The following is a 26,852-nucleotide window of genomic DNA, read 5'->3' on the forward strand; positions in this document are numbered from 1 at the left end:
AATTCAAGCACCAGAGGCCTGTACTACAAAGCAAGATTTGGCGTTCACAAGGTCACTTCAGGGACAGGGGTTGCAAATTAGTTATGGCTATAAACCTATATGTATGCATGGCATCTAATTTGTGTTTTTATAAAGCAATGTTCTATGCATTTGTCCCTGTCAAATAAACATTAAATAAAAACCCAGGGTTTTGGGTATCATAACGGTGGATCACTTGTTACCGGGTTAAATCGCTGAGGTAATTTATGCTGAAAACCTAAGTAGGTTAAAATGGAGATTAGAGATTAACCGGTGTAAAAGCACCGCCTACTGACCAATCAATACTCGATTGATAATGGCGTCACTGTTCTTAGAAGACTCGGTGTGCGGAGAGAGAGAGAGAGAGAGAGAAAGAGAGAGAAAGAGAGAGAGAGATGCATTCAGAAAAGTTAAAACATTTAGAGACTGACAACCCCATTAACATTCCCTGATAGGTATTTTTATGAAAGATACACATTTTCAGCAGAGGTAATTACCTGTAGGCTATTAGTCGGCTTCTTGAGCTGTGTGTTGCCAATGTCAAACATCGGTTTGAATTATGTTTTTATATTTTTTATTTGCTCTCACGAACGCTTCCCACTGCCAGGGTTGCAACTGAAATAATAGGCTAAAGCAACGACAGTTTATGGAAAGCACCAGTGTAATTATGGTCAGATCTTGGTCCTGACTGATGGGGAAGTGATATTGATAAGCCTTGTAACTTACACATTTACAGCATCGGCTATTTATTTTGCCAGCTTTCCTTCCTGTTTTAGGAAGCAGCGACTGTATTGCGTTTTGCCTGTAAAACCGCCTCGGTGTTCTTCATATTTATGTAGAATTATAGTTTGCTCTTTCTTGTAAAATATATGTGGCTCTGGTAGATGTTTGCGATTGGTCGTGCTGTGCAAACACCGTTTTATGTGAACACATGCGTCGTTAGATTGGGAAACCCTGGGTTGATTGAACTAGTTGATGACCACTGTCGTGACCGCGGTTGTTAAGTTAGGTGAAGCCGGAGAACTGAAATAAATCCAGGGCACGTTGATCTTGATTCGTAGTACGGGCCTCTGGTTTGTCTGTTTTGGACACAAAGCTTAAACCTCTAAATAAAAATATTAAAGCCTCCACGGGCTGCCAGTTAACTTCAGGGTGGGTTTTTTATATTTTGTAATGGTTTAAATGTCTTTTCAGCTTCATCAAAGCGAGTGGGAACGTCAAAAACTAACCTTTCATTCTACGTTTTAAGAATTGATTCGTCTGCGAACGGTGGAGCTGAAAGACACTTAAAGCCCATTTAAGCATTGTCGTAAAATTACATTACAGTACTTGTCATTTAGTGGACGCCTTTATCCAAAGCGACTTCCAATTAAGTGCTTTCAAGTGCAAGTACATTAGCTTTAAATGGATACGCCACCATTTTGTTGAAATAGGGCTTATCACGGTCTCCCCTAGCTGTAGATAGGTGGGCCAACGCATTTTTTGTGCATGCATTGTTTTAGTCCGGTGCAACACCGGCACCCTGCCGCTAGTTAGCTTAGCATAGTGAATGAAATCCTATGTTGCCGGTTAGCATGTTGTGAGTAAAAGTGAGCCAACAAAAGACAAAAAAACAACCTAATTACTTGCTCTGAGACAAAAAATGCGTTGGCCCACCTATCTACAGCCAGGGTAGACCGTGATAAGAACAATTTCAACAAACGGTGGCGTATCCCTTTAAATAATCCAAACTACAAAGAGCCATATGAAAGTACAACTATACGTTTTATTTAGTTTTTTGTTTTTATTATCCAAGATGCAGTCGAAAGATGTGTAGGCTTTCAGCCGTCCTGAATGGGGAGCTCATTCCACCATTTAGGAGATATATACTCTTTACGAAAGACGAAAGGGGCCGAAACATTAAGTATCGTAAATCAATTGTGATGCAGAGTAAGAATGTGCACAATATTCCCGTATCAAGTCTGATGAAATGTGCTTCAGGCTACATTTACACGGCTACATTTTGTTTTATAAGCAGAGTTTTGAGCCAAAAGCGATCTCCGTGCACACACAAGTGTTTTTAGCTCCAGCAGAAGAACTAATCTTTAATCTAAATAAAAATATCTCAACATTCTCGTATACTCGCTGCTGGTAGTTGCCATGGTAACATTAGTAGCTTAGTCTCAGAGAACGAGACGTCGGGACCCAATCAGGCAGAGAAATGTTGGCGTGAGTGTCGGTGTTGCCAAAGGTCTCAGTTTTTCGACCGTTGAGACTGCAACACAACCCGGCAGATTCCAAACCAAAACGGGTCACAAGTGTTTCCAAATGTCTCCGGTTTAATGTAAATGTAGCCTCAGAAAGAAACATCTTTCATTTCCTGAAAGTAGAGAGGGTGAAGTGGATGTGTGTAATAACTCGGAGGGAAGTTACCTCGACCGCCTGTTTGAGAAGCGTCATCTGAAGCTCCTGCTTCGCCAGAAGTTTCTGTAGGAACAGAAAACACACATTCACCAGAGCAGTAAATGCGGAGGAATGCATTCGTTAGTGTTCAGGATGTGATGAAACTCATCCCGTTACCGAGATTAGGCAGAACGTCGAGACGAGGGAGAGACGCGGCAGATCGTATTAGAGTCCAGAGAAAGCTTAACAAGACGTTCTCGTGTCCTGTGGCGTCATCACTGATCTACATGATCGTGCCACAGCTGAGGGGTCAGGGCATTCAGAAGACACCGCTTACTTTGGAGCAGTGTCTTTTTGGCAAAATGTTTTTCAGTTCGCTTTTTCCTCGCTGTTTTTGGAGTTTGTCACCTTTTCTTGAAGGTTTTGTCGTTTGTTTTGACCTATTCTTGCCTTTCTTCCTTACTTTTTTTTACTGTCTTTTATTCAAAGTTTTTTTTTTTTTTAATTAAGTTTTTGTCTCCTTTTTCCATCAGCATTTAAATGTTTTCCAGGTCCAAGGCTGTTGTTTAGTAAATCTATCGCTGACATCGCTGTATTGTTCCTCTTTATATGGACTTTTCTTTTCTACCAAACATTATTCACGCTAGTTAGGGGGTACATGGCTTAAATAAACAGTTCAAAGGGGGTACATTATTGAAAAAAGCTTGAGAACCAGTGCTGTAGACAACCTGAAGGGCACACTAGCACTGCTCCTCCTCCTTACACAAAGACTCACAGATACCAAAACTGACAACGCATGCAACTCTAAACTGGCATGGAGAATTTCAAGTTTTTTTTTTTTTTTTTTTCAGCAGTAAGCTGTCCTCAAACAGTCAACAAAGTGTGAATAATATCAGCTGTAAAGTGGGACAAATTTAATAACTCACAGAACAGGTTGTGACATTATGATGGCCAACTGTCTGACAAGTTACTAACTTCCATTTGTGATAACAAATGTCCTGTGATAACAAACAATAATGTACTTATAAATGAAAGTGATGGGGGACAAAACTTTCCTGCAAAATGTATTCAAATGTTTACAGTGCTCCTCATGAGTTTAGGAACCCATGCTAAAGTTGACTAAAAAGAGGAAGAAAAAAAAAGAAGAAAAAAATCATCTTTTGGAAAGTGATCTTAATGCCTTAAAAATCTAACCTTTAAGGACACCAAATTTCTTTGTGAATGAATAATGTATCATAAATAAATAAATGTTCTTCCTTAAAATACAGGGGGCATAAGTCAGTACACCCCTATGTTAAATTCCCATAGAGGCAGGCAGATGTTTATTTTTAAAGGCCAGTTATTTCATGGATCCAGATACTATGCATCCTGATAAAGTTCCCTTGGCCTTTGGAATTATAATAGCCCCCCACATCATCACATACCCTTCATCATACCCCCCCATCATCACATACCCTTCACCATACCCCCCACACATCATCACATACCCTTCAACATACCCCCCACACATCATCACATACCCTTCAACATACCCCCCACACATCATCACATACCCTTCACCATACCCCCACACATCATCACATACCCTTCACCATACCCCCACATCATCACATACCCTTCACCATACCCCCCACATCATCACATACCCTTCACCATACCCCCCACATCATCACATACCCTTCACCATACCCCCACATCATCACATACCCTTCACCATACCCCCACATCATCATCACATACCCTTCACCATACCCCCACATCATCACATACCCTTCACCATACCTAGAGATTGGCATGGTTAGGTACTGTCAGGGCACGCCCTCATACTCTGCTTCTGACTGGCTAGTAGTCCTTACCTAGCTACTGAGCATGTGCGACGTTGATCCCGACTAATGAAACGCCAAAACCTCCCGATTTTGCTGCTTCACAATAAAAGCTCTTAAATAACAAAACAACGGGGGAATTTGATAGTGAAGCATTTGTGGAGCTTTTTTTTAGCGGCTACTCTTACTGGACCCAGCTGAGACCCGCTGCCTCTGCTGCTCCCTTCCTTAACAAAGGGCGTCTCATGCATATTATGTCATATTCAGTGTAGAAATATGGGTTTCAAGGTATACATCTCTAACCCCAACACCTCCCCGGTATCTCCATGAGTTGGAGGTTGAGTTCTACTCACCAGATGAGAGTCTCTCAGCAGACACTGAAGACATTTAGTGTAAAGACCGTTCACCGAGTCCTGAGTGTGGAGAGAGAGAGAGAGAGAGAGAGAGAGAGAGAGAGAGAGAGAGAGAGAGAGAGAGAGAGAGAGAGAGAGAGAGAGAGAACAGGAGGGCTGTCATCTTCTAAAAGTTACCTTGAATTATTCTTCAGGTTACACTGAGCGTATTGGTCCGAATATAAGATTTTTTTCCCCCGGAAATAAGTCTGAAAAAGCGGGGTCGTCTTATATTTGGGGTCTAGACTTTCAGCTGTTCAAGTCGCTGGTTTTAGAACGTAAGGGACTTCTCCTGTTTCAACAGCCAATAGAGAAGTCAGCTGGTGAAGTCAGCTACAAACTATAGAAATAAAATCATCCCTAATCCATTTTATTTTAATGTTACAAACTGCTGGTAGAAATGACAGAGTTTTAGACGGCGCCTCACCGACCGTCTTATAATCAGGGTCGTCTTATATTCGGACCAGTACAGTACAGAAGGGGAAGAAGAGGAAGCAACAGGATGTGCGTGAGCACAGCCGGTCCTTGCGGTCTTCTAACCAACTGGTTTTAGAAGTGCCGAGGTCAAGGTACAAACGATGGGGTGATCAGGCTTCTGCGGTTGCTGCCCCGAGACTCTGGAATAAGTTACCCCCTGATATTCGCACAACTACAGATGTTGCTCTTTTCAGGTCTGAACTCAAAACCTACCTGTTTAGAATGGGTATTAATACACAGTAGTGGTGTGACAATTTCATCTTCCTGTTTCTATGTAACCTTTTTAGGATTCTACGGTTTTCTACGTTTCATTCTTCTTATTGCAAGATATGTTGTTCTAGCACTTTGGATACCTGCTGGTTGTTGTAAAGCGCTATACATACATTTTGATTGATTGATTGATTGATTGAAAGAGGAAAGCGAGTTAGTCCTACTATGTGGTGTCGGAGTCCCTTCCTCTCGGTCTCTTTGAAGGCCTGACAGAAGCCGTGGATGAACTTGTCCAGTTTCTGGGCGTGGCGGCCCAGGAACTCCCTGACGTCCTCCACGCTCTTCAGGCAGTGAGGGGGCGGCAGGCTGACCTCGGCCGGACTCGGCTCCATCTCCACGGGCCTGGAGATGCACAGGATGCTGTAGCTCTGCTCCCGGTCGTTGTAGAAGGTTTCCTCAAACAGGATGGGGACCGACGCCGGAGCCGGGAAGCCGGACCCCAGCAGGACCTGCCTGTCCTGGATCCTGACCTCCTGAAACACACGACGGGACCAACGCCTCCGGTAAACAGCTACAGTAGAGTTATTCATTGCAAAAGATAAAGTACCTAAATCAGGATTATCGTCATATAAAAACACAGAACAGATCTACAAAACAAGGGTTATGTACTTCCGTTTATTTTGCTGAGAATTGCTCTCTAAACCTTGTCTCTTGTAAAGTAAGTAAGTAAAGTTTATTTCTAGAGCACATTTAAACAAAGTTTAAGCTGACCAAAATGCTGTACTATTTAAACCTTGTGTAAGGTGCTGTATTAACCCTTGTGTTGTCCGACCCGAAGGACAACACAAGGGTTAATACAGCACCTTACACAAGGGTTAAATAATGCCACAGATTTTTTAGCATGCAAAAGACACATACAGTACATGCCAAAAGTTTGGACACACTTTCTCATTCAATGCGTTTCCTTTTTATTTTCATGACTATTTACATTGTATATTCTCACTGAAGGCATCAAAACTATGAATGAACACATATGGAATTATGTACTTAACAAAAAAGTGTGAAATAACTGAAAACATGTCTTATATTTTAGATTCCTCAAAGTAGCCACCCTTTGCTTTTTTATTAATAAGGGAAAAAATTCCACTAATGAACCCTGACAAAGCACACCTGTGAAGGTAAAACCATTTCAGGTGACTACCTCATGAAGCTCATTGAGAGAACACCAAGGGTTTGCAGAGTTATCAAAAAAAGCAAAGGGTGCTACTTTGAATAATCTAAAATATAAGACATGTTTTCAGTTATTTCACACTTTTTTGTTAAGTACATAATTCCATATGTGTTCATTCATAGTTTTGATGCCTTCAGTGAGAATCTACAATGTAAATAGTCATGAAAATAAAGAAACACATTGAATGAGAAGGTGTGTCCAAACTTTTGGCCTGTACTGTATATCTTTCATTATTTGTTTACTTTTGTGTTCTTTGGGGGTAGTTTGCTACAGTATATATTTACTATATAATACATTCAATAAATCTAAATCTACAAAGGCTCCAATAGCTAGCGTCGAAGTTTTAATTAAAAGAATGACGCTCTCTCTTCTTGGCTGCTCCAAAATCAAGTGACTTTTCTAAAACTGACACTGAAACACGAGGCTTCAATCGGCCGTTCCAAACGTTTTAATACAAATTAGCCGACAGGCTGGCAATATTCAATAATTGTGGGATTGGAAACAAATCCCATGACATTAATTATTGTGTGTATCACAGCCTGTTATTACAGGGCTTGGTTAAATACTTGATTCTGATTGGTCAATCACGGCATTCTGCGCTCTGCTTATTCTGAATAACGTGAGCGTTGCCATGGCTGCAGTTCTGATCACTCTGGAGGACACCCATTCATTCGCAGAAAGAAATCTGGTTAATTCATCAGCTGTGGGAAAAAGTGGAGCAAGATCCTGTCCTTCAACCCAGACAACGGCAGCAGATCTGGTGAGCGCCTATCATTACATTAGCGTTACATCTTTATAAACAGTCTTCTATTGTCCGCCGTAGAGACAATAGTTACATCGCGACATTGTGTTTCCAGGTGGGTCAACTGAAGCGCCTGGGCAAGAAGTTAACGAGATGAATGAGGACAGAAACGTCAACATAAATATTCCTGCAGAAGTCCCATTCACCGTGTCTCACTTCACCATCAACGGAAACATCATCGTAATGAACGTCCGTTACTTTCAAGCCAAATGAGTTGCTACAAAGCTAATTAAGACGATCAGCTCCACACAACTCTCTCTGGATTTCTCAGCATGATAGACTGATCTCAAGAAGTGGTGTATGTATGACACACCAATTCGTATGCCATTTTGGCGTGTTATCAAGACGTATAATCGCTTTTTAGCGCGTTTATCAACGCCGTTTGGCCTCCATTGACTCACGTTACCTTGCGATTGCGTGTCAATTTATGCCGTAGCGAGCAGTATGAAAGCCCAAAATGAAAGTCGGGATGGAGGATGGGTTAAACAACAGGACTTTCACCCATGGGACCGGGGATCGTGTCCCGCGTGTCACGTTTCCTAAATCCAACCGTCGCTTTCTTCTGTTCCTAAAACCCAACCCTGCTGTATACAGCGTAGACATACACGCAGATAGCTCAAAATGCGTACAGATAACACGCCACTTGGCTTTAGAAAGTGCCGTGCATGTTTTTTGCGAAGTCATGATGTCACGTTGAGTATGATTGTGAAATGAAGATTGTGTCGTCCGGCGACTTTCCCGCGCAGAAACTCAAGTGTAGTTAATGACCTCTTCTGAAGAGTCCATCATGTTTTCTTATCCTCCATGTCCTCCTTGGCTACTAGCAACTACTTGGATCACAGAAGGCTTGCATCATGTGGACGCGCCGACAGTGTTGTTGGCAATACCTCATCGAGGCGACAGAAACTACGCACTATAGCTTTAACTCTGAAGTAGGCTACAGAGTTTGCGTTGCTATGAACGCGATGTTACAACCGTAGAGAAGGAGCGGACTATTTTAGCTAGCGGAAGCAATACAATTGTTTTAAAAAATCAATAAAAATCATTTTTAAAATCAATAAAAATCATTTTTATATCCAATTTTGTCTCAACTTATTGATTTATTTGAAAAGTAGCCGTGTAATGGGCGGGGTAACGTAGAGTGAGCCGATCATTGAAGCGAATACAAGCCCTTCACCTTCAGGCTTACTCAAGTCCTGCATCGCTCTGTCAGGGTTGGATTTGCTGTAATGACTCGCTCTACATTAACTCTTAAAGACACTGTTGCCCTGGGCGACATGTTTCCATCAACAAACAGTTGCAGTAACAAACAGTGCGCAGGCGCAGAGAGTGGCAGCCTTCTTCAGTAGCTCCGTCCGTTACGTGTCTTTTTAATCTTTTATAATTTTTTATCTTTTATACGCATTGCATAGATATCCCCACCATTGTACACATCTATCTATCTATCTATCTATCTATCTATCTATCTATCTATCTATCTATCTAGTCATTGCATCAGTCAGTCCATACCAGACCTTTGTAATCACTTCACAAATTGTTAACTCTTTACATTTCTGTGAGTGACTTTATGTATGTGAGATATATGTGTGCATGTGTGTTTGTTGTGGTATGGTTGTCTAAGCTACTGGATGCCTAAAATTTCCCTTGGGATGAATAAAGTATCTATCCATCCATCCATCCATCCATCCATCCATTACGGCTGCCTCTTTCAGTTATATGGGTTACTTTGTTTTAAGCAGCACCCACAGGACCTTTTTCCTTTGTAGTTTGTGCACCTGATTTTGTTGATTGACCTTACATTTCCTCAGAGTTTTAAGTGCCTCTGATGAAGCCAAGGTTTATGAAGTGAAGCAGGACGAACCTTTCCATCCACGGTGTGGTATCCGTCCTCAGCAGGCTGCAGGACATAGCTGTCGAACTGAGAGTCCGAGAAGCTGCTAACGGCCAAACTTCCGCAACAAGGCACCAGAACCTGCAGGTGGTCGGCAACGTGGGATACAAAACATTTGATTATTTCCTGTAAACGTATCAACCACTCGGGCGCCTGGGCAGCTCACCTGGTAGAGCAGGCGCCCATATACAGAGGCTCAGTCCTCGACGCAGTGGCTCAGGGTTCGAGTCCGACCTGTGGCCATTTGTTGCATGTTTTCCCCCTCTCTCTCTTGTCTACTAAAGGCTAAAATGCCCAAAAAATGTCTTAAAAAAATTATTTTGTTAACAATTTGGTTGAAAGAAAACCTAAATAGTCAACAAAATAAATAACATGGATGTCCATACAACCATTACTCTTCACAAGTAAACTTTCTTCACTACTTTCATTGAATTTGGTTGTTTTATAAAATTGTATAGCATTTGGAAGAAAGAAAAAAAAGATTAAAGAATGTTGGAAAAAAACAAACAACAAAAATGTTCATCGAAAAAAAGTGACAAAAATGTCGGGGAAACTTCAAAACATTTGGGGAAAAAGCTAAAAAAAAAATATCGGGAAAAGTGACAAAAGTGTCAAATAGTTGATAAATCGGTCAGTTTTTTTCTCGATTAATCGATGACTTGTTTGTTTGTATAAAATGTCAGAAAATGGTGAAAAATGTGGATCAGTGTTTCCACAAAGCCCAAGATGACGTCTTCAAATGTCTTGTTTTGTTCACAACTCAAAGATCTTCAGTTTACTGTCTCAGAGGAGAGAAGAAACTAAAACAATATTCACATTTAACAAGCTGACATCAGAGAAGTTTGACTTTTTTGGTCATAAAAAAAAAAAAAAATGACTCAAACAGTTTATTTGATTATCAAAATAGTTGGCGATTCATTCAAAGGGCCCATGACATGCTGCTTTTTGGATGCTTTTATATAGACCTTAGTGGTCCCCTAATACTGTATCTGAAGTCTCTTTTATATAGACCTTAGTGGTCCCCTAATACTGTATCTGAAGTCTCTTTTATATAGACCTTAGTGGTCCCCTAATACTGTATCTGAAGTCTCTTTTATATAGACTTTAGGGGTCCCCTAATACTGTATCTGAAGTATCTTTTATATAGACCTTAGTGGTCCCCTAATACTGTATCTGAAGTCTCTTTTATATAGACCTTAGTGGTCCCCTAATACTGTATCTGAAGTCTCTTTTATATAGACCTTAGTGGTCCCCTAATACTGTATCTGAAGTCTCTTTTATATAGACCTTAGTGGTCCCCCTAATACTGTATCTGAAGTCTCTTTTATATAGACCTTAGTGGTCCCCTAATACTGTATCTGAAGTCTCTTTTATATAGACCTTAGTGGTCCCCTAATACTGTATCTGAAGTCTCTTTTATATAGACCTTAGTGGTCCCCTAATACTGTATCTGAAGTCTCTTTTATATAGACCTTAGTGGTCCCCTAATACTGTATCTGAAGTCTCTTTCCCAAAATTCAGCCTTGGTGCAGAATTCCAGCCACTAGAGCCAGTCCCACAATGAGCTTTCCTTAGGATGTACCATTTCTGTGTCTGTAGCTATTGAGGAGGATAGAGGGGGGGTAAGGTGGAGGGTGGGGGTGTGGCCTTGAACAACTGTCACTTTGCTTGTTTGAAAGCCATGATGTCTCTCTCTCTCATATGGGTGGGCCAAATTCTCTGGGCGGGCAAAGCAGAGAAAGGGGAGGTAACCTTGCTCCTTATGACCTCATAAGGAGAAGATTCCAGATCGGTCCATCTGAGCTTTCATTTTCTCAAAGGCAGAGCAGGATACCCAGGGCTCGGTTTACACATATCACCATTTCTAGCCACTGGGGGACCATAGGCAGGCTGGGGGAACTCATATTAATGTTAAAAAAACTCATAAAGTGACATTTTCATGCCATGGGACTTTTAATAGTTGACAACTAATCGATTAATCTTTGCGGCTCTAAAATGTTAATCTAATTTAAGTGTTTTCCCTCGCTTTTGTGGAAGACTTAGGTGCACATATTTGGGTTTTAGAGTTTAGGGGTCATCCTTCAAGAAAATGTTACGTTTTTTAATAAAACTATATTCAATTTCACATAAGTTTAGACGGTTATTATTACCATGTCTGTGCCTAAAACGTTGGAAAAGCTAGAGCAGGTTATAAATAAATAACAGTCAAAAAGCTTAAAGACAAAACTGCCTTAGAGTGGTAGGGAAAACCCTGAACTCTGTCATCTTCCCTGATTATATATAAACTGAGAAACTCATTGAAGGGAAAGTGTGGGCTGAGAGGAGGAAGCTGCTGAAACCACAAAAAAAGTACCTTATTGAAATGATCGCTCGACCTGCTGTCAAGACAGAAAGTAGTCTGACAGCTCGATATAAAAGTTTCACTTTGAAAAGGAGTCGCCTCTGTAAACAGTGATGGGAGTACTTGGACTCGAGACTCTTCTCTGGACTCGCGGACTGATGACTTGTACTTGCACTCGAGGATGTACATAATATCGGACTTGAGCATTCATGAAAAAGAGCTCAGACGTTGGAAGACCAGAGTAAAGAGACTCGAGTCTCTATTCTCTGGACTCGCGGACTGATAACTTGTACAACTTGGACTCGAGGATTTATAAAATTGGACTTGAGCATTCATGAAAAAGGACTTAGTCTTCAACCAGAAAGGAGGTGACTCAGCTGCTGCAGCGTAACACTAGAAGAGAAACTTGCAGACATATGTGTGTGTCTATGCACACCTGTAAGGTCTCAGGTTCTATTGTGCGTTTGCATTTTCTCACAGCAGTATTTTCTCCTTTATTTCCGTGTTACTGTATCTCAATTCTGTTTTTTAAATCTCTGAAGGCAGCAAAACAATGACACTGTTGTTCTCATTTAAGCCATGAAGCTTTTAGGTTATTTTTGTGTAGTTTTCGGTTAAACAGAGGTTCCCCTTCTCTGCCTCCGGGATCCCATCTTACACGGAAATTTGCTCTGCCTTTTCCTGGCACCCCATTGCCTACATTTAAGTCTCTTTTTAGACAGAAACCCTCCGCAGTACCAGGCAACATTAAACTGCCAGAAACAAAAAGCCCCTAAATGCAAAAAAGGAGACAGACATCAGATAGGGAATAGTTCCTTATTTCAGAGAATTAGTCTAAAAGGTCTAGAAAAATGAAATCTGGATGGTCACATTTAGCTTATAAAGAAAGAATGATGACCAGCTAATCTGGGAACAAACTTGAAATTGAATTCCACCCAGATTTCTTTTTGTTTTGGCAGCCAGAAAGCAGCACACACACTGAACAACCGGACAAGACAAAAAGTAGACCAGTAGTGTAGTCTACATGATACGCAGGTATACGGCGTACAGCCAATAGGAAAGGTCAAGGATTTCCGTATAGCCTCTTACAAAAGCGCAAGGACAGCGTTGCGTAGCGGCGATTGTTTTGCGACAGAACGTTCACACTTTTGTTCCTGAATTCACCCCGTCTGTGTTGGGAGTCGCTTAGGAACAAAAACCTAATGCTTTAACTAAAGTGAATCACTAAAAAGAGAATGAAAAGCGAATTTACAGAAAGGTAAGCCAGCCCCTGAAGTCATGCTGCCGCTTCGAGGGACACAGCAGTGGATGTTAACGTTACAGAAACTACAGAACATGAGCCGGATGCTATACTGCACGTGGTAACGTTACAGAAAAAAACTTATGGGGTGTCAAAATAAAGGCCGAAAATGCCCAAATAACAATCTTTAAAGAAAGAGAAAGAGAGAGAGAGAGAAAAAGAGAGAGAGAGAGAGAGCTGTTGCTCAATCTGTTGATTATTATCAAAACCAAAACCAAATTTTAGCAAGAAATTACTGAATTATTGTGTTCGTGAACGTTTTGCGACTGTCCGGTCATCCAGAAATCACGCGTTCTGTCACCCATGTTCTTTTGTTGTCCTTTATCCTTTCTGACGGACTGAGACACACGCGCCGGCTGGTTTCAATAAGCCAAATAATCAGGTAACAACAGGTAAGACTCACGATGCCGTGGAGCTCTGCCACTCGGCTGCAGAGGTCCGGTCTCTGCCTCTCCAACGCCACGTAGAAATGATTCTTCAGGATGTTCTCATCATATACAGCCATAAGGAGCTGGAGGTCTGGATCCTGGAGGGGGGAATCAAAAAGAACCATTTAGGGTGCTTTCTCAGAGCTGGCGCTGGGCTCCGGCACCGTTTACCTGAATCGATTGGATTTCGATTCAATAACAATTGGATTAGTAATAGTAACATTTGAATTGCAAAAAAATATATCTTTTGCTTGAAAGAGGTTGTACCATTTTACAAGGTTCCCTCTAACCTGCTGCCTTAATAAAAGTATCAATGTTTACATCAAAGGGACACAAACTGACTGCAATGAGACACCAAATGACCACAGAGACCCAAAACGACACCCCCAAAAATACTAAAATGACCAAAAAGTGACACAACACGACTATAAAGAGACGCAAAATCCCACAAAGAGACAGGACACGTATGGGGAAATTGCTTTAGTTTTATTGAAAAACGTCACATTTTCTTAAGGAAGGACAGCTAAACGATTTTAAATCGGAAAATGTATTTTGTAAACCAAGCCTGAGTCGGAGCAACAGCAATTTCTGTCATTTGTTTTTGCATGAAAAATTAATCGATCATAAAATAGTTGCCGATTATGTTTCTATGGATTGGCTAATCGACGAGTCGACCAATCGTTGCAGCTCTCATGGTAACCCATCCAATAGCTGTGGAGATATTTTAGTCTGGTTTAGTCTCTACTCCAACTATAAATAGATATTAATTAATCAAGTATGGCAGTAGGACTTCTTTCCAATCACAAACACGGGGAAATACTTCAGCCGATTGTTGATGTCTGACGAAAACAAAGCTCCAGAACAGATCGTAGGATTCCTTCAAGTCTCCGGATGTTTTCCTGTAGACATGCAGTACGTGCTGAACAACATCCCATATAATAATATTAACCACTTTGTTCAGATCACCGGCTGAGACTGAAACTATCAGAAAAAAAAAATCCCTTTCAGGCTGTTGTCCAAGGTTATTTTTCCACCATTTGCTGCCAAGTTGGCTTTCATTCAAAAAAAAGGGAAAAGCTTGAAACAAATATACCTACACAAGTAATTATGCATCTTGTTGTACGTTTGCCATCTAACGAACATTATGTGCAACGTAGATATCGTCCGAACCCTACGTGTTATTTTAGGAGGAACATTCAAAAGTCTTTTAGGCCAGTTTTGACAGCCTTATGTGTTCTGGATTACTCAGATGAGATCATGAAAAGAGACTTCTGTGTAGGGGTGCATGATCGTTATCGCAATATCACGCCGCGCAATATTATATCGAAAGTATTACTGTTTCCAATATGTCCTGTTCTGCGGATATGGTCTTTATTTATATATTTTATACTGTCCAACCAGTAGAACATGTCCTGTTCTGTAGACATGGTCTTTATTTATATATGTTATACTATCCAACCAGTAGAACATGTCCTGTAGACATGGTCCTTATTTATATATTTTATACTGTCCAACCAGTAGAACATGTCCTGTTCTGTAGACATGGTCCTTATTTATATATTTTATACTGTCCAACCAGTAGAACATGTTCTGTTCTGTAGACATGGTCCTTATTTATATATGTTATACTATCCAACCAGTAGAATATGTCCTGTTCTGTAGACCAGGACATACATATATATGTAGGTCCTTTATTATTTCTTCATGTTGGACCAGTCCAATATGAACATCCGTTGAAATAAACCTTGTGTCGTATTTGTTATGAATCTTTTTTGATGCGTTCTCCCATAACTTTTGTAGTTTTACACAATATCGATATTGGGATATTCATAATGAATATCACAATATCACATTTTGTCAATATCGTGCAACCCAAATGCCAAGTATTAAGGAAAAGTTTGATGGTGCAACGAGGCAGGCATGCTTGGTACGTTCGGGGAATGATTGTAAAGATTTACAAAGAATATGTTTACGGCATTTCCTCTCCAACTGGGACGTTTCGGGACCGATTGGTGGGGATTTTCTATTGACAAAATACAAACGGCGATACACAGGTGAAGAGCCAATGAGGTTTAACCATTTATCAGCTAATTTAACCAGTAGGGCTGGGCAATATATCGATATCGATATCGGGATATGAGAGTAGATATCATCTTAGATTTTGGATATCTTAATATGGTATTATTGTAAGTGTTGTCTTTTCCTGGTTTTAAAGGCTGCATTACAGTAAAGTGATGTTCTTTTCTGAACTTACCAGACTGTTCTAGCTGTTCTATTATTTACCTTCATCCACTAAGTCCTTAAATTGTTTCTGGTGATTATTAATCAAATATGTCATTGTGTAAATAACTTTTTGTTAAAGCACCAATACTCAACCATACAATATCGTCGCAATATCGACATGGAGGTATTTGGTCAAGAATATCGTAATATTTGATTTTCTCTATATCTCCCAGCCCTATTAAATAGCTCACATTACTGTGTTGTGTCAACAGTTAACTTCATTTAATATTGCACCAAAACAAGTTCCTTCCAGAGACTATTTAGCAGAGCCACCGTCAGAAATGCAAACAACCCACATCGGTTTATTCTTCTATCCCAGAATGCTGTGCGGACTAGCCGAACCCTCCTCCGCAGCGTTGTGGAGGAAGGTCTGGCAATGCGAGACTTTCAAATACGTGTTACGTTGAGCTATTTCAGTTTAGCAAACACACATTTTTAACACTTTATCCAATTATTGGCCTTCGCCACAAATGGACAAACAAACCTCATTCCAGATGCACCAAATTCAAATAACTCTGTAAACACCTGAAACATCTTAAATCCTACACAAAGAAACACAAAGAAGCTACAACATGACCATAATAATGTTATAGAAGAATATAGAAGTAACTTAATTTTGCATTTACTGTTCAAAAGGTCCTCTGATTATGAACAAGTTTCTTCTGTCTGATCTGATCATTACTAATACCACACTGTACAAATACTCATAATGCAGGATGTTTACAAGTAAACGTAAGTACAAGTATGTAAGTATCATCAGGAAAATGTTCTAAAAAAAAAAAAAAAAAAAAAAAAAAAAAAAGTATTAAAAGTAATCAATGCAGAAAAACCCTCACATTTTAGAAAGCGTAAAGGATCCAACCAGTTGTGTGTTTAACTGTCTAATCATCTCAGCTGGACTTGTAGCCGTTATATTGTTGGCTAGTTTACTTTATCATAAAAAACATCAGATTTTATAAACTACATTTGTGAAGTAACTAAAGCTGTAACAGATGAATGTAGTGGAGTAAAAAGTCCAACATTTCTCTCTGAAATGTAGCTGAGTAGAAGTAGAAAGTGGCGTGAAAAGAAAAGACTACATGTAAAGTACAAGTACTAGGGCTGCTCGATTATGGAAAAAATAATAATCATGATTATTTTGGTCAATATTGAAATTACGATTATTTAACACGATTACTCAATAACAGTTGGATATAATGGATAGTGTCCAGGCTATAATCTGTTAGTGTCCTTTCTATCTCACAGAAAGAGTCTTTGGATCAAAATAACATCCTTTTTGCTACTGTGAGTCGGTTCAGCTTTACAGATATCACACATAACGTTACACAGCTAATGAACAGTTCCACAGACAGAACACAATGGGCATCAAGTACCTTACATTTGTACTTAAGTACAGCTGATGAACCCACCTCACCCCGCTGCTCCGAGACCAGCTTCATCCTCCGCCAGCTCCAGACAGTCAAGACTAACTGGGAACCCGTCCAGCAGACAGACAGACAGACAGACAGACAGACTCCCGCCTCATGTTGTGCCGCTCAGCTGGGATAAGTCACACTACCCATGGTCCCTCGTGACCCTACAAGCTTGAAAGGTATTCAGCGGTGTAGAGGAATGTCTGTCCCCCACCCACCCACCCCTGACCCAACAGGCCGTTTCATTACACACTTTAGATTAGCGTCACTCAGCTGACGTCTTAGCCTGAAGCTTAGCATGTGTGAACACGGAGAACAAACAACCAACAGTAAGGAGATTAAAAAAGGTCAAACATCCAAACAATGTTCCCTGAACACAGCAGGGCTGGAAAAGCATCAATAGATTGATTTGTTTAAAGATAATCAGAGTTTACAAATCAACCCTACACTTTCAGGACGTCCCGATGATATGATGCTAAGGCCATAGGCGTAATCAACACCCCCAATAATCAAAACTGGCCAGTGCAAGGTCTTAGTCTATATCCTTCACGTTCCACTTCCGGGAATGGTCCTACCAGACTCTGGTCCACTAGCCGGGTCCTACCAGACTCTGGTACTCTAGCCTGGTTCTACCAGACTCTGATACACTAGCCGGGTCCTACCAGACTCTGGTCCACTAGCCGGGTCCTACCAGACTCTGGTACTCTAGCCTGGTTCTACCAGACTCTGGTCCACTAGCCGGGTCCTACCAGACTCTGGTACTCTAGCCTGGTTCTACCAGACTCTGATACACTAGCCGGGTCCTATCAGACTCTGGTCCACTAGCCGGGTCCTACCGGACTCTGGTACTCTAGCCTGGTTCTACCAGACTCTGATATTCTAGCCTGGTTCTACCAGACTCTGGTACTATAGCCTGGTTCTACCAGACTCTGGTCCATTTCATTTGTCCAGAGAGTCTGGCCTCTCTCCATTGACAGTGTTAACTTCCTTGAAGGCAGGTACTCTGTTGAAGTTTAAAACTATTGGATCTTCCCAGATCCACTCTGGATCTGCCAGAATTAATCGCTAACGTCTTGTCGTGACGTCGGCTTAGCATCGCTAGCATTAAGTAAGTCCTTCACCACTAACGGAGCGAGCTGGAAAATCAAACTGTTCCCGAACCCCCCGTGGGGAAGGTGGCCACGACATCATGGCCCCCAACACGACTCAGCAAAGATTGGTCTCGCTCGGGCTTTAACTTCTGGATATTCGGCAGCGTTGCCACAACGGACCGAATGGCTTCGCTTGCATCTTTCTCCGCCGCCGTTACAGAACTACAACACACAACCTCAACGTCATCGTTCTCAGCCACTCCCTCTGGTCGCTGATTGGACCGGTTAAGATTTGGCCGGAGAAAACCCAACAATATACCGCAAACCCAGAAGGAGTACTGAAGGAAAATGAAAATTTAGCGGAATTTAGAGCTGCCCGAACCCTGACGGGACTCGACCGGTTTGGTCTTAATTTCTATCATCTTACACGGGCTCGGGCCGGGCCGGGCTCAGGGGTAAATGAGCAGTCAGGTGATGCGTTTGGATTAGCGCGAAAATGGATGCTGAGGAGGTGAAACGGAGGCTGGCCTCTGGAGGATTTATTTTATTTCTTTGTTCCAACTTCCAAGTGGCCGATAGCCGACGTTAGTCACGAACAAATGATGTTAAAACATGTATAAATGACTCGTTCTTGACGAAAGAGTGCGGCACACAGCTCTCCCTTTTCCGCCGAGTGGGGCGTGTGCCCGCTCGCGGTGTGAAGCGTGGGTCCGCGCTATTTCCTGACATGCGCTCTAATCACTGCTTAATAGACGGCCTTTTGTACAGTCGGGCTGTAAACGGGTTCGGACTTTTAAAAAGCTGTCAATCAAAACGTACTTGTCGGGCTCGAGGCCGAGTTCTGTCCTTTTCGGGCCGAACTTTTAAGGCCCGATTACAGCTCTAGCGGAAGTACGTAGGAGGGCGGAGCCAGGCCAGAGCACGTTTTCCTCCCATCCCTGAATGCTGTGTGGAGTACACAGACAGTATATAATGGACCCCGTGTCTCTGGACGGAGACCAGTGAAGGATATTAGAAGCACTTTTCCGGTGATCTCTTGCTTTACTGAGCAGCCTCCAACTGAGCTTGAAGACGTAGATGTGACGTGAGCAACGTGTCTGAAAGTGTGAAGTCTTCTGGTAGCTGTGCCAAGAGAAATCTCAATCATTCCCAATCTTACAGAGACGGAGAGTGTAGGTATATGTAAGGAGATAACATAGACACAGGCTAATTATTGCTAACTAACATGCTAGTTAACATTAGTAATTAAACCTAAACAGCTAATGTAAGTCCAAACTGCCTGAGAGCTTCTCCTGTACTATACGGTAATTCCTCTACTGTGTGACAGTAAGTCTCGTGGTTTTGACCCAATCGTTAGCCTATATTTATAAAAGCGTCTGCTACGGAGCCATTATGTGAGCTACGAGGTAATGGAGCCTTTTATACATTGTCGTGTTTCTTTAGAAATAAACAATGGACAACTAGAGTCTTTAAACGCTTCAGATGTAAAGTTATTCTCTGTCAAAGTGACGTCAAAATGAATGGGAGTCAATGGGATGCTAACGGGAGGTGCTCTCTTGTTAGCATCAAAATGGCGCCATAGGAGCTACGCATTCCAGACGCTCGCTTACCCCCTTGGTGGACTAGCCAGACTCTCCTTCAGCGCGCTTTGGAGGAGCGTCTGGCAAAGCGAGACTATGGCGCGCTCTACATTTTTACTTTATTAAAAGATCTTCTTCCATCTCTTTCTATAGTTAACTTATTACAGACACAAACGTTCACACTCTCACATCAAAGCAAAAAAGCATCTGACTTGTCAGATGTCATAAGGTTGTGAACGTCATGATACTGAGATTAAAGTTGACCGCAGATCAATCACATGAAGAAAACAGAGTAGACAATAACCAGCGAAGGTGAAGAAAAGACAACAAGAATCAATAAAACAGTGCGCAGATGGCAGAGAAGATGAAATGAACCGGGTGAAATGGAAGAAGACATCACTTCTGCTTTCTCTGGATCAATAAAAAAAACCTTTCAGGAGATGAAACCACAGCAGATGAGGTTTCACAGCTTTAAAAAGGGGACCATCACATCTTTCTCCTAAGGTTTGATGCCGCCTTAACATACACAACATAACTCTCCAGACCTGAATAATAAAACATAACCAAGAAGAAAAGCTAAGTATCCACCTTTGACCTATAAACCACATATCAGACTCTGAATCAGACGTCCAGGTGTGGAGGCATTTAAAACAAAAAAGGTTTTCAAAATCAGAAAAAAAACAAAACTTCTACTGACCTTTAAGACAAAAACAAGGATGTGTCAAGCTAGCCATCGCGAATAATGAGATTTCCGTGGACGTTTTCTAAATAAAATTGTTTTCCTAAAGCCACAACATATGTATATTTTGGTTATTATGATAAAGACCATCCAAAGTGCGACATGTAAGAGTGTTCGTAAGCCTTTAGGTTGAATATCGTTGCTGTATTTCAGATGCGTGTAGTTTGATAGGCTACAGCGCCGAGGCTTCTTTTGTCAAACCAAACTCCATTTAAAAAATCTGGCATTTTAATGTTTCTTTGTTTGCGGACACACGGACAAGGCACTAATAATATAAATCCGATGTTCAAGGAATCGTTGGGGTATTTTAATAAGTTCGGCCAATTTATTAGCCTTCTAACACAAGTGAATTCAATTTAATAACATCTAAAGTGTTTTTTTTTGCGTTTATATTTCATCAATGCTCAATCTCTCCATCCATTGTGCAATAAAATATAAGTGGAGGCTTGTTTGTTTTTATCGAAATGCCTTTTAGTATAGAATGATTTGAAACGATGTTTAATAAAGTATTTAATCGTGTTCTTCAAGCACAAAACTTTTAGAGGCAACGTTACCTCTGGATTAATTTTCACATTATTTGAATGGAGATTGGTTTGGCGTGTTCGGCTGTGGGATTAGCTAGCTATAGCTTTTAAAACAGCGGTTTCCAACGCGCACCTCACAGGTGGCTGGGAAGAATTCGGTATATTTTGCTAAACGAACTGCTTATCAAGCATAGCCGTTTGGTCAGATTTGTGAATATTGACAAATTTGGGCTTCGTACGTGACTCAGGCTATCCTAGCTGGGCGCCGGAAGTTTTAAAATTAGCCTGCTAGCTACAAAATAACAATACCCCCAATATAAAACAGTAGCCTAATAGCCAGCATATCTAACGTTAGCGTTAGCTCATTAACGTGTTAGCATGGCCAACTAGTAACCCAGCCGTCAGCTAACAGACGCGATAATTAGTTGAACTGTACCTGTTATTAGAGAGTGCCTCAGGTCACCCGGGCTTTGGCATGGCAGACCAACACCTAGAGCCGCCTGTCAGAAGATGTTTACGGTCTGGGATCAGCTGGCTAGCCCGCTACAGGACCTCAGCCTTTCGTCCGCCGGGTTGCCAGACATCAGAGAGGAAACACGTAAAACAAGCTGTCAAAATAGTCGCTTTTCATTGCGGAGCGTGTCTTTTTTTTTGTTTTTTTTACATTACCTCTAATCTTACTAATGTGCAAATGTAGTGGTTACACGTCGTACAAGTAAAAGTAGATGCGTTTGTTTCTCTGGTTACTGGGAAACTTGAACTGGCCTAGAGACGCTACTAAAACGGGTTCACTGCCCTCTCGCGCCCAGAGCGGTGTATTACATTAGAGAGAAGACTGAGAATCATAATCAGCTTTTTTTTGCCAGGTATGAGGACACATACGAGGAATTTTGCTTTGGATTATACAATGCTCACAATGTGCTTACTCACACACAACAACCAAAACAAACAATTTATACACACTATCAACAGAAACAATATAGACAGGTAGAGGCAGCAGTGCAATGAAGAGTGCAAAGTCCATCCATCTTCGTCCGCTTATCCGGTGTCAGGTCGCGGGGGGAGCAGCTCCAGCAGGGGACCCCAAACTTCCCTTTCCCGAGCAACATTAACCAGCTCCGACTGGGGGATCCCGAGGCGTTCCCAGGCCAGGTTGGAGATATAATCCCTCCACCTAGTCCTGGGTCTTGTGCAAAGTGTGCAGGAGTAAATTATTTTTATAATTTATTTTAATTATGGAGCATAGTGCAAAGGGTGCTGGAATAAATAAGTACTATGTTATTATATAAGTATTATATTACAATAAGAACAGCTCTGAAATAGAGAATGATGAATAAATAAGTGGAACCAGTAAAGGTGCTGATATTAGAAACAGTGTTGCTGGGTTATTGCACAGGACTTGCACTTATCCACTTTTTAAAGGGATATTCCACCCGTTTTACACAGGTCAGTTTACTCGTCAATAAGACTATTTGTAGTTGTGTGATGATGTCTTCTGTGAATTGTGGGGGAGCTGACATGTTATCTGAAGGGTTATCTCATTTTAGGATTGGAGACAATTGACAGAAATAAAGTGCCTACAAACCGTAGGCAACAAGTTTCAATAATGTGACGATTTATCAGGAAAGGTTTAACTAAAATGTGTAAAAGGTTGCATTATGGGCAATGTTAGATCCAGTGTGTAAAAAAAAAAAAATCACTTAAATGTGGTGGAGCTATTTTATTTATTTATTTATTTATTAGCTATGCTTGGACCCATGTCCCATTCTCCTCCCCTCCCTGTGTTTAGTGGACAGGAAGTGTGTCCCATTAGTTATCTTCCCCCCTCCCTGTGTTTAGGAGTGTGTCTATAATCTGAATGTGTTAATGTAGTCCATCAAATAATTATGTAGTTCATTAAAAAGTACAATATTAAGCTCTGAGATGTAGTGAAGTAGAAAGTAGCAGAAAATGGAAAGACTCAAGTACCTCAAAATTGTACTTAAAAACAGTATCTGACTAAACCTACTCATTTGCACAACAACAAACAGACGACCCCTTTAAGATCAACTGAACAAATAATTTCCACTTTATTGGATTTACAAAACAAAAGTAACATTAAGACAGGATTACACATACCTGCAAACTCAGAAGGGCTGAAAAAGGTGACACATGCAAAAGTATTCACCCTTTGGACCATTTACTTTCTAATCTTGTACCAAAACTATTAATTTTAAAAAGAAATTCAACTGAACAACTTCAGTGGGAAGTTCCACCGCATGCAGAAAAAAAAAGGTAGTGTGCCGGGCATTGAACAAAGCGGCCAAACGGTGGAATTACAACTGCTGGCCAGTCACGGGATGCCCTCTGGCCCAAAAAAGCCTTTCCCCATAGACTTACATGGCTAAGGAGACGTCTGTAAATCAGTGGTACATTACTTTGAGCGCTACAAACCTGGCTAAATTACTCGTTTCACTATCAGAATTTTTAAATTACATCTTCCTTCCACTAAGCGTGGATGTGTTATTTGTTTTAGTCTGTTTGTGTTGGCCTACTATTTTCTTTCCCCTTATCCCCCTGTACTCATGTTAAGAGAAATCTTAGTCGACTAAGACCAAAACGGCCGATTAGTCGACCAATCGACTAAGAGGTGGCAGCCCTAGTTTTGTGGTTCTATTCTACGTGAGTTCGTGAGATCTCGTGTTGTCCTCGTGACTTCAGCTGTCAGTCATGGCCGCAGCGGTGCCGCAACAAATCCGGACCTGGTTACTTTTACTTTTTGCATTCAGTGGAAATCCGGGGTTACTCTATGGGAGGCACAGTGCGGAAGCAATGCTGATCATCCCGGTAAGTTTTGGCTCCATGATGGCTTCCTGCGCCACTGAGCAACTCTCAAAGGAATGAACGGAGCTCCGCCTCGAACGCTGTATCCGCGCCCAGCATCATGTAAACAAACCAAAACAAAAATACTTCTAATACGTCCCTGGAACAAACCCAAGTACTTATGAGGATAGTAAAAGGTTTTATATATGTTGCATGTTTTCGCAGGTGGTTCTACTTACATTTAACTTGAGTCTTTGTCGTTATTTGATAGCCACTAATACAAAACCAAATTTGAACGGCGATTTTGATTACAAAACAATGTAATCAAGAAATTATATTTTAGCCATTACGTTTTGTCTCATCTTATTTAAACATTTGTATTAGTTATAAGTTTAATTAATGAATCTAAACATCTTTCCAAAAGTCAATGAGTAATCGTGTTAAATAATCGTGATTTTAATATCTACCAAAATAATTGTGATTATCATTTTTTCCATAATCGAGAAGCCCTGATATGGAGGTTACCCGCTGGTAAAGCCGGCATCCCGGTCGGCACTATTAACGTTGAACACTGCGCCCCGGTGAAGTTACGTTATGATTTATCTATGCATATCCCCATAGGAAAATGTATTGCATGTTTTGATGTTAGACAAATTATGTGAAGGAGCAAGCATCTTAAATGCATCACCTTTTTTACTATGTGAGAAACTGTGCATGTTTTAATGTGTATTTAACATTTAAATGTTCTGAGTGTTTACTGTTGTGCCGAGTGCAAAGGTATTCTCTATTTAGGTTTACTCTGGTCGGGTTAGGACAGTCCAGGCCTGTATTAACGTCATTAGCTTTAGGGGCTGTCAATATCCCTCCAACCTCACACGCAGGAAAAAGACGGCTTGGAACCAGCGGAGGCTCCACGCAGAGCTTTCACCGTAGCCTACGTAAGAGCGTTCTGTGTGTGTGTGTGTGTGTGTGTGTGTGTGTGTGTGTGTGTGTGTGTGTGTGTGTATCTCTTTAAGAGAAGAGCAGGGCCGGCATGTGTGGGTGGGTGGTAGAGCGAGTGAGAGAGGGACGGTGATTAGCTTCAGAGCGAGTTCTGACTCTAGTGACAGTGGCTGAATCTCATCACCCTTATCTGATAGCTCCTCGGCTGAACCAGAAGTTGTTCTGTCCCTCTTTGGTGAAGCAGGTCTCAAAGCTCTTATTTCTTCCCCCGAGCATCGAGGAGCGATCATCGAGGAGCGATCATCGAGGAGCGATCGAGGAGCTATAGGCGAGGACACACGAGAGCAGCCTTCCCAGGAAGTCGTGCAGCTTAAGGAGTTGCTAACTCCGCCCAAACAGCCGATGAATTCATGCAACGCTTCAGAGGAAAGGAAGTCTCATCCCTCTAAAGCCCTCGTTTCTCCCGGGCCTCCTCGGTGGGAGGGACTAAGACGCGAGGGAAGGAGGCAAGTGGAGTAGTCGGGGATTGCAATTTAAGGACTATGGGACGTACCCATAGTGGGAGAAACAAAATGTCTAATTTCTGACCGCGGTGGTAAATCTGGAGCAGGAAAAGTTAACCCTCTCCTTGATTTCATGTCGTTTATGGAGAATGAAAACTGGGAAATGGCGGGGGGTGGTTGTGGGACCCAGTCCACTTTTCAGCTCATTCTCTGTAATCGATGCAGCATAAAAGCACGGCACAACTAGCACGCCAGCCAGCTGGTATTAGCTGGCTAACGTTAGCTTGCTAACTCCACCTTAAGGTTAACCCGTAGACAAATTAGCCACTTTCCGACTGGATCAATTTGGGGATTTTTAAGTTCCTCTGGCTGCAGGTCCTGTAACTCTTTCAGCTCCTACTTCAGGTCAGGGTCTTTTCGCTGTTCCCTTCTCAACATCGGGACCTATAGGTCAACCAGGGTCGGGTTTCCGGTACAGACGGACCAACAACGGGACAATTTTAACAATTTTCTTCTACTCATTCATCACTAAATTCACTTTCATCACTAAATTCACTATCGAATATGGGCAGTCTTGTGAAAATTGATGCCGAATTGACAATTTTCTTCAAAGTTTTCAGAGGTGAGAAGCTCCATGAAATGAGGGGACAGTCGGCAGGCGCCTGCCCCGGCCGCTAGCTCGTCGCTCGGCCATGTCCTGCTCAGAAACCCCGCCGTCAGCTGGTGGTCTCTCAGACCGCGCTCGTAAATAAGAGGCTTTTATTTGGCCTTTGACGATTCGTTTGTTTAACACATGTCCATCATAAGATTAACGGGAACCTGTGATCAACCGTCTTTTCGGAGTTAAACTCCACAAGCGTGCCCTGCGGACTTGACAGACAGACAGACAGACACACACACAGAGGCGGGGAAGAGAGAGATACAGTTTTTCTTTGGGAGACTTGTTTAAATTATGACAAATATGCCATATAAACAGATTTAGTATGTAGTTCATACTTTTTTGGTGTATTTGTTTTCTGATTTTAATGCTGTAAAGACTGTTGCTGTGCTTGAATTAGGCTACTCCCTTACCCCTCCTATAGTCCCTTTGGCCACCTGGCCAGTGCGAATGCAAATTACAAAAACGGTTTTGGGGCAGAGTAGTTAGTAGAAGCGCTCAGAAGTGGACTTTTCCTATAATATGTTCCTGTAACTACCTGGTTGGAAAGCGGCTATTGTTCATAGAAAACGAGCCGAATGAAGCGGTCTCTTGTGGCGATAGCAATGTGCTTTGTGTTGATGAAGCATGAAGTTAATTTGACTCACATTGCAATTTAACAACAAGTAGAACTATTCAGAGGTTATTGGGCCCGTCCACTTTAACTCCACATACTGTTGTGTTGATGGAGTTTATTGTCAAAACGTTTCTTTCTTCCGGGTCGACTATTAAACGAACAGCTCCGCCAAAAACGTCACCGCATTCAACTTGGACAACGTTCAACTTATCAGTTCTGTCAGCTCATCGTCCTGATATCAAACATCTGGAAACATTAAAACGGTGAGTGAGTCAGTGTAATAGATATTGACATGTTGACATGTCATAGTAGGAAAAGCACAGGTGTTTGGTGGCGGAGCTGGGTGGAGGGCTTGTCGTTCGGACAGACCGGCCCCCACTGCTAAAAAAAAAAAAAAAAAAAAAAAT

General features: G+C 41.6%; 1 protein-coding gene across 1 annotated transcript in view; it reads right to left on the reverse strand.

Annotated features, from left to right (window-relative positions):
• Positions 1-21,694, reverse strand: part of ankrd27 (ankyrin repeat domain 27 (VPS9 domain)) — a 63,948-nt gene extending 42,254 nt beyond the window's left edge. The window contains exons 1-7 of the mRNA XM_028585361.1: positions 21,594-21,694; positions 21,361-21,482; positions 13,271-13,393; positions 9,197-9,307; positions 5,527-5,835; positions 4,577-4,636; positions 2,431-2,484 (exon numbers count right to left, since the gene is read on the reverse strand). Of these exons, the coding sequence (XP_028441162.1) occupies positions 2,431-2,484; positions 4,577-4,636; positions 5,527-5,835; positions 9,197-9,307; positions 13,271-13,372 (636 nt within the window). The 5' untranslated portion in view covers positions 13,373-13,393; positions 21,361-21,482; positions 21,594-21,694. The remainder of the gene's footprint in view (positions 1-2,430; positions 2,485-4,576; positions 4,637-5,526; positions 5,836-9,196; positions 9,308-13,270; positions 13,394-21,360; positions 21,483-21,593) is intronic.
• Between the last annotated feature and the right edge of the window lie 5,158 nt (positions 21,695-26,852).

The sequence above is a fragment of the Perca flavescens genome, chromosome 8 (assembly GCF_004354835.1).
Source record: "Perca flavescens isolate YP-PL-M2 chromosome 8, PFLA_1.0, whole genome shotgun sequence".
NCBI lineage: Eukaryota > Metazoa > Chordata > Actinopteri > Perciformes > Percidae > Perca > Perca flavescens.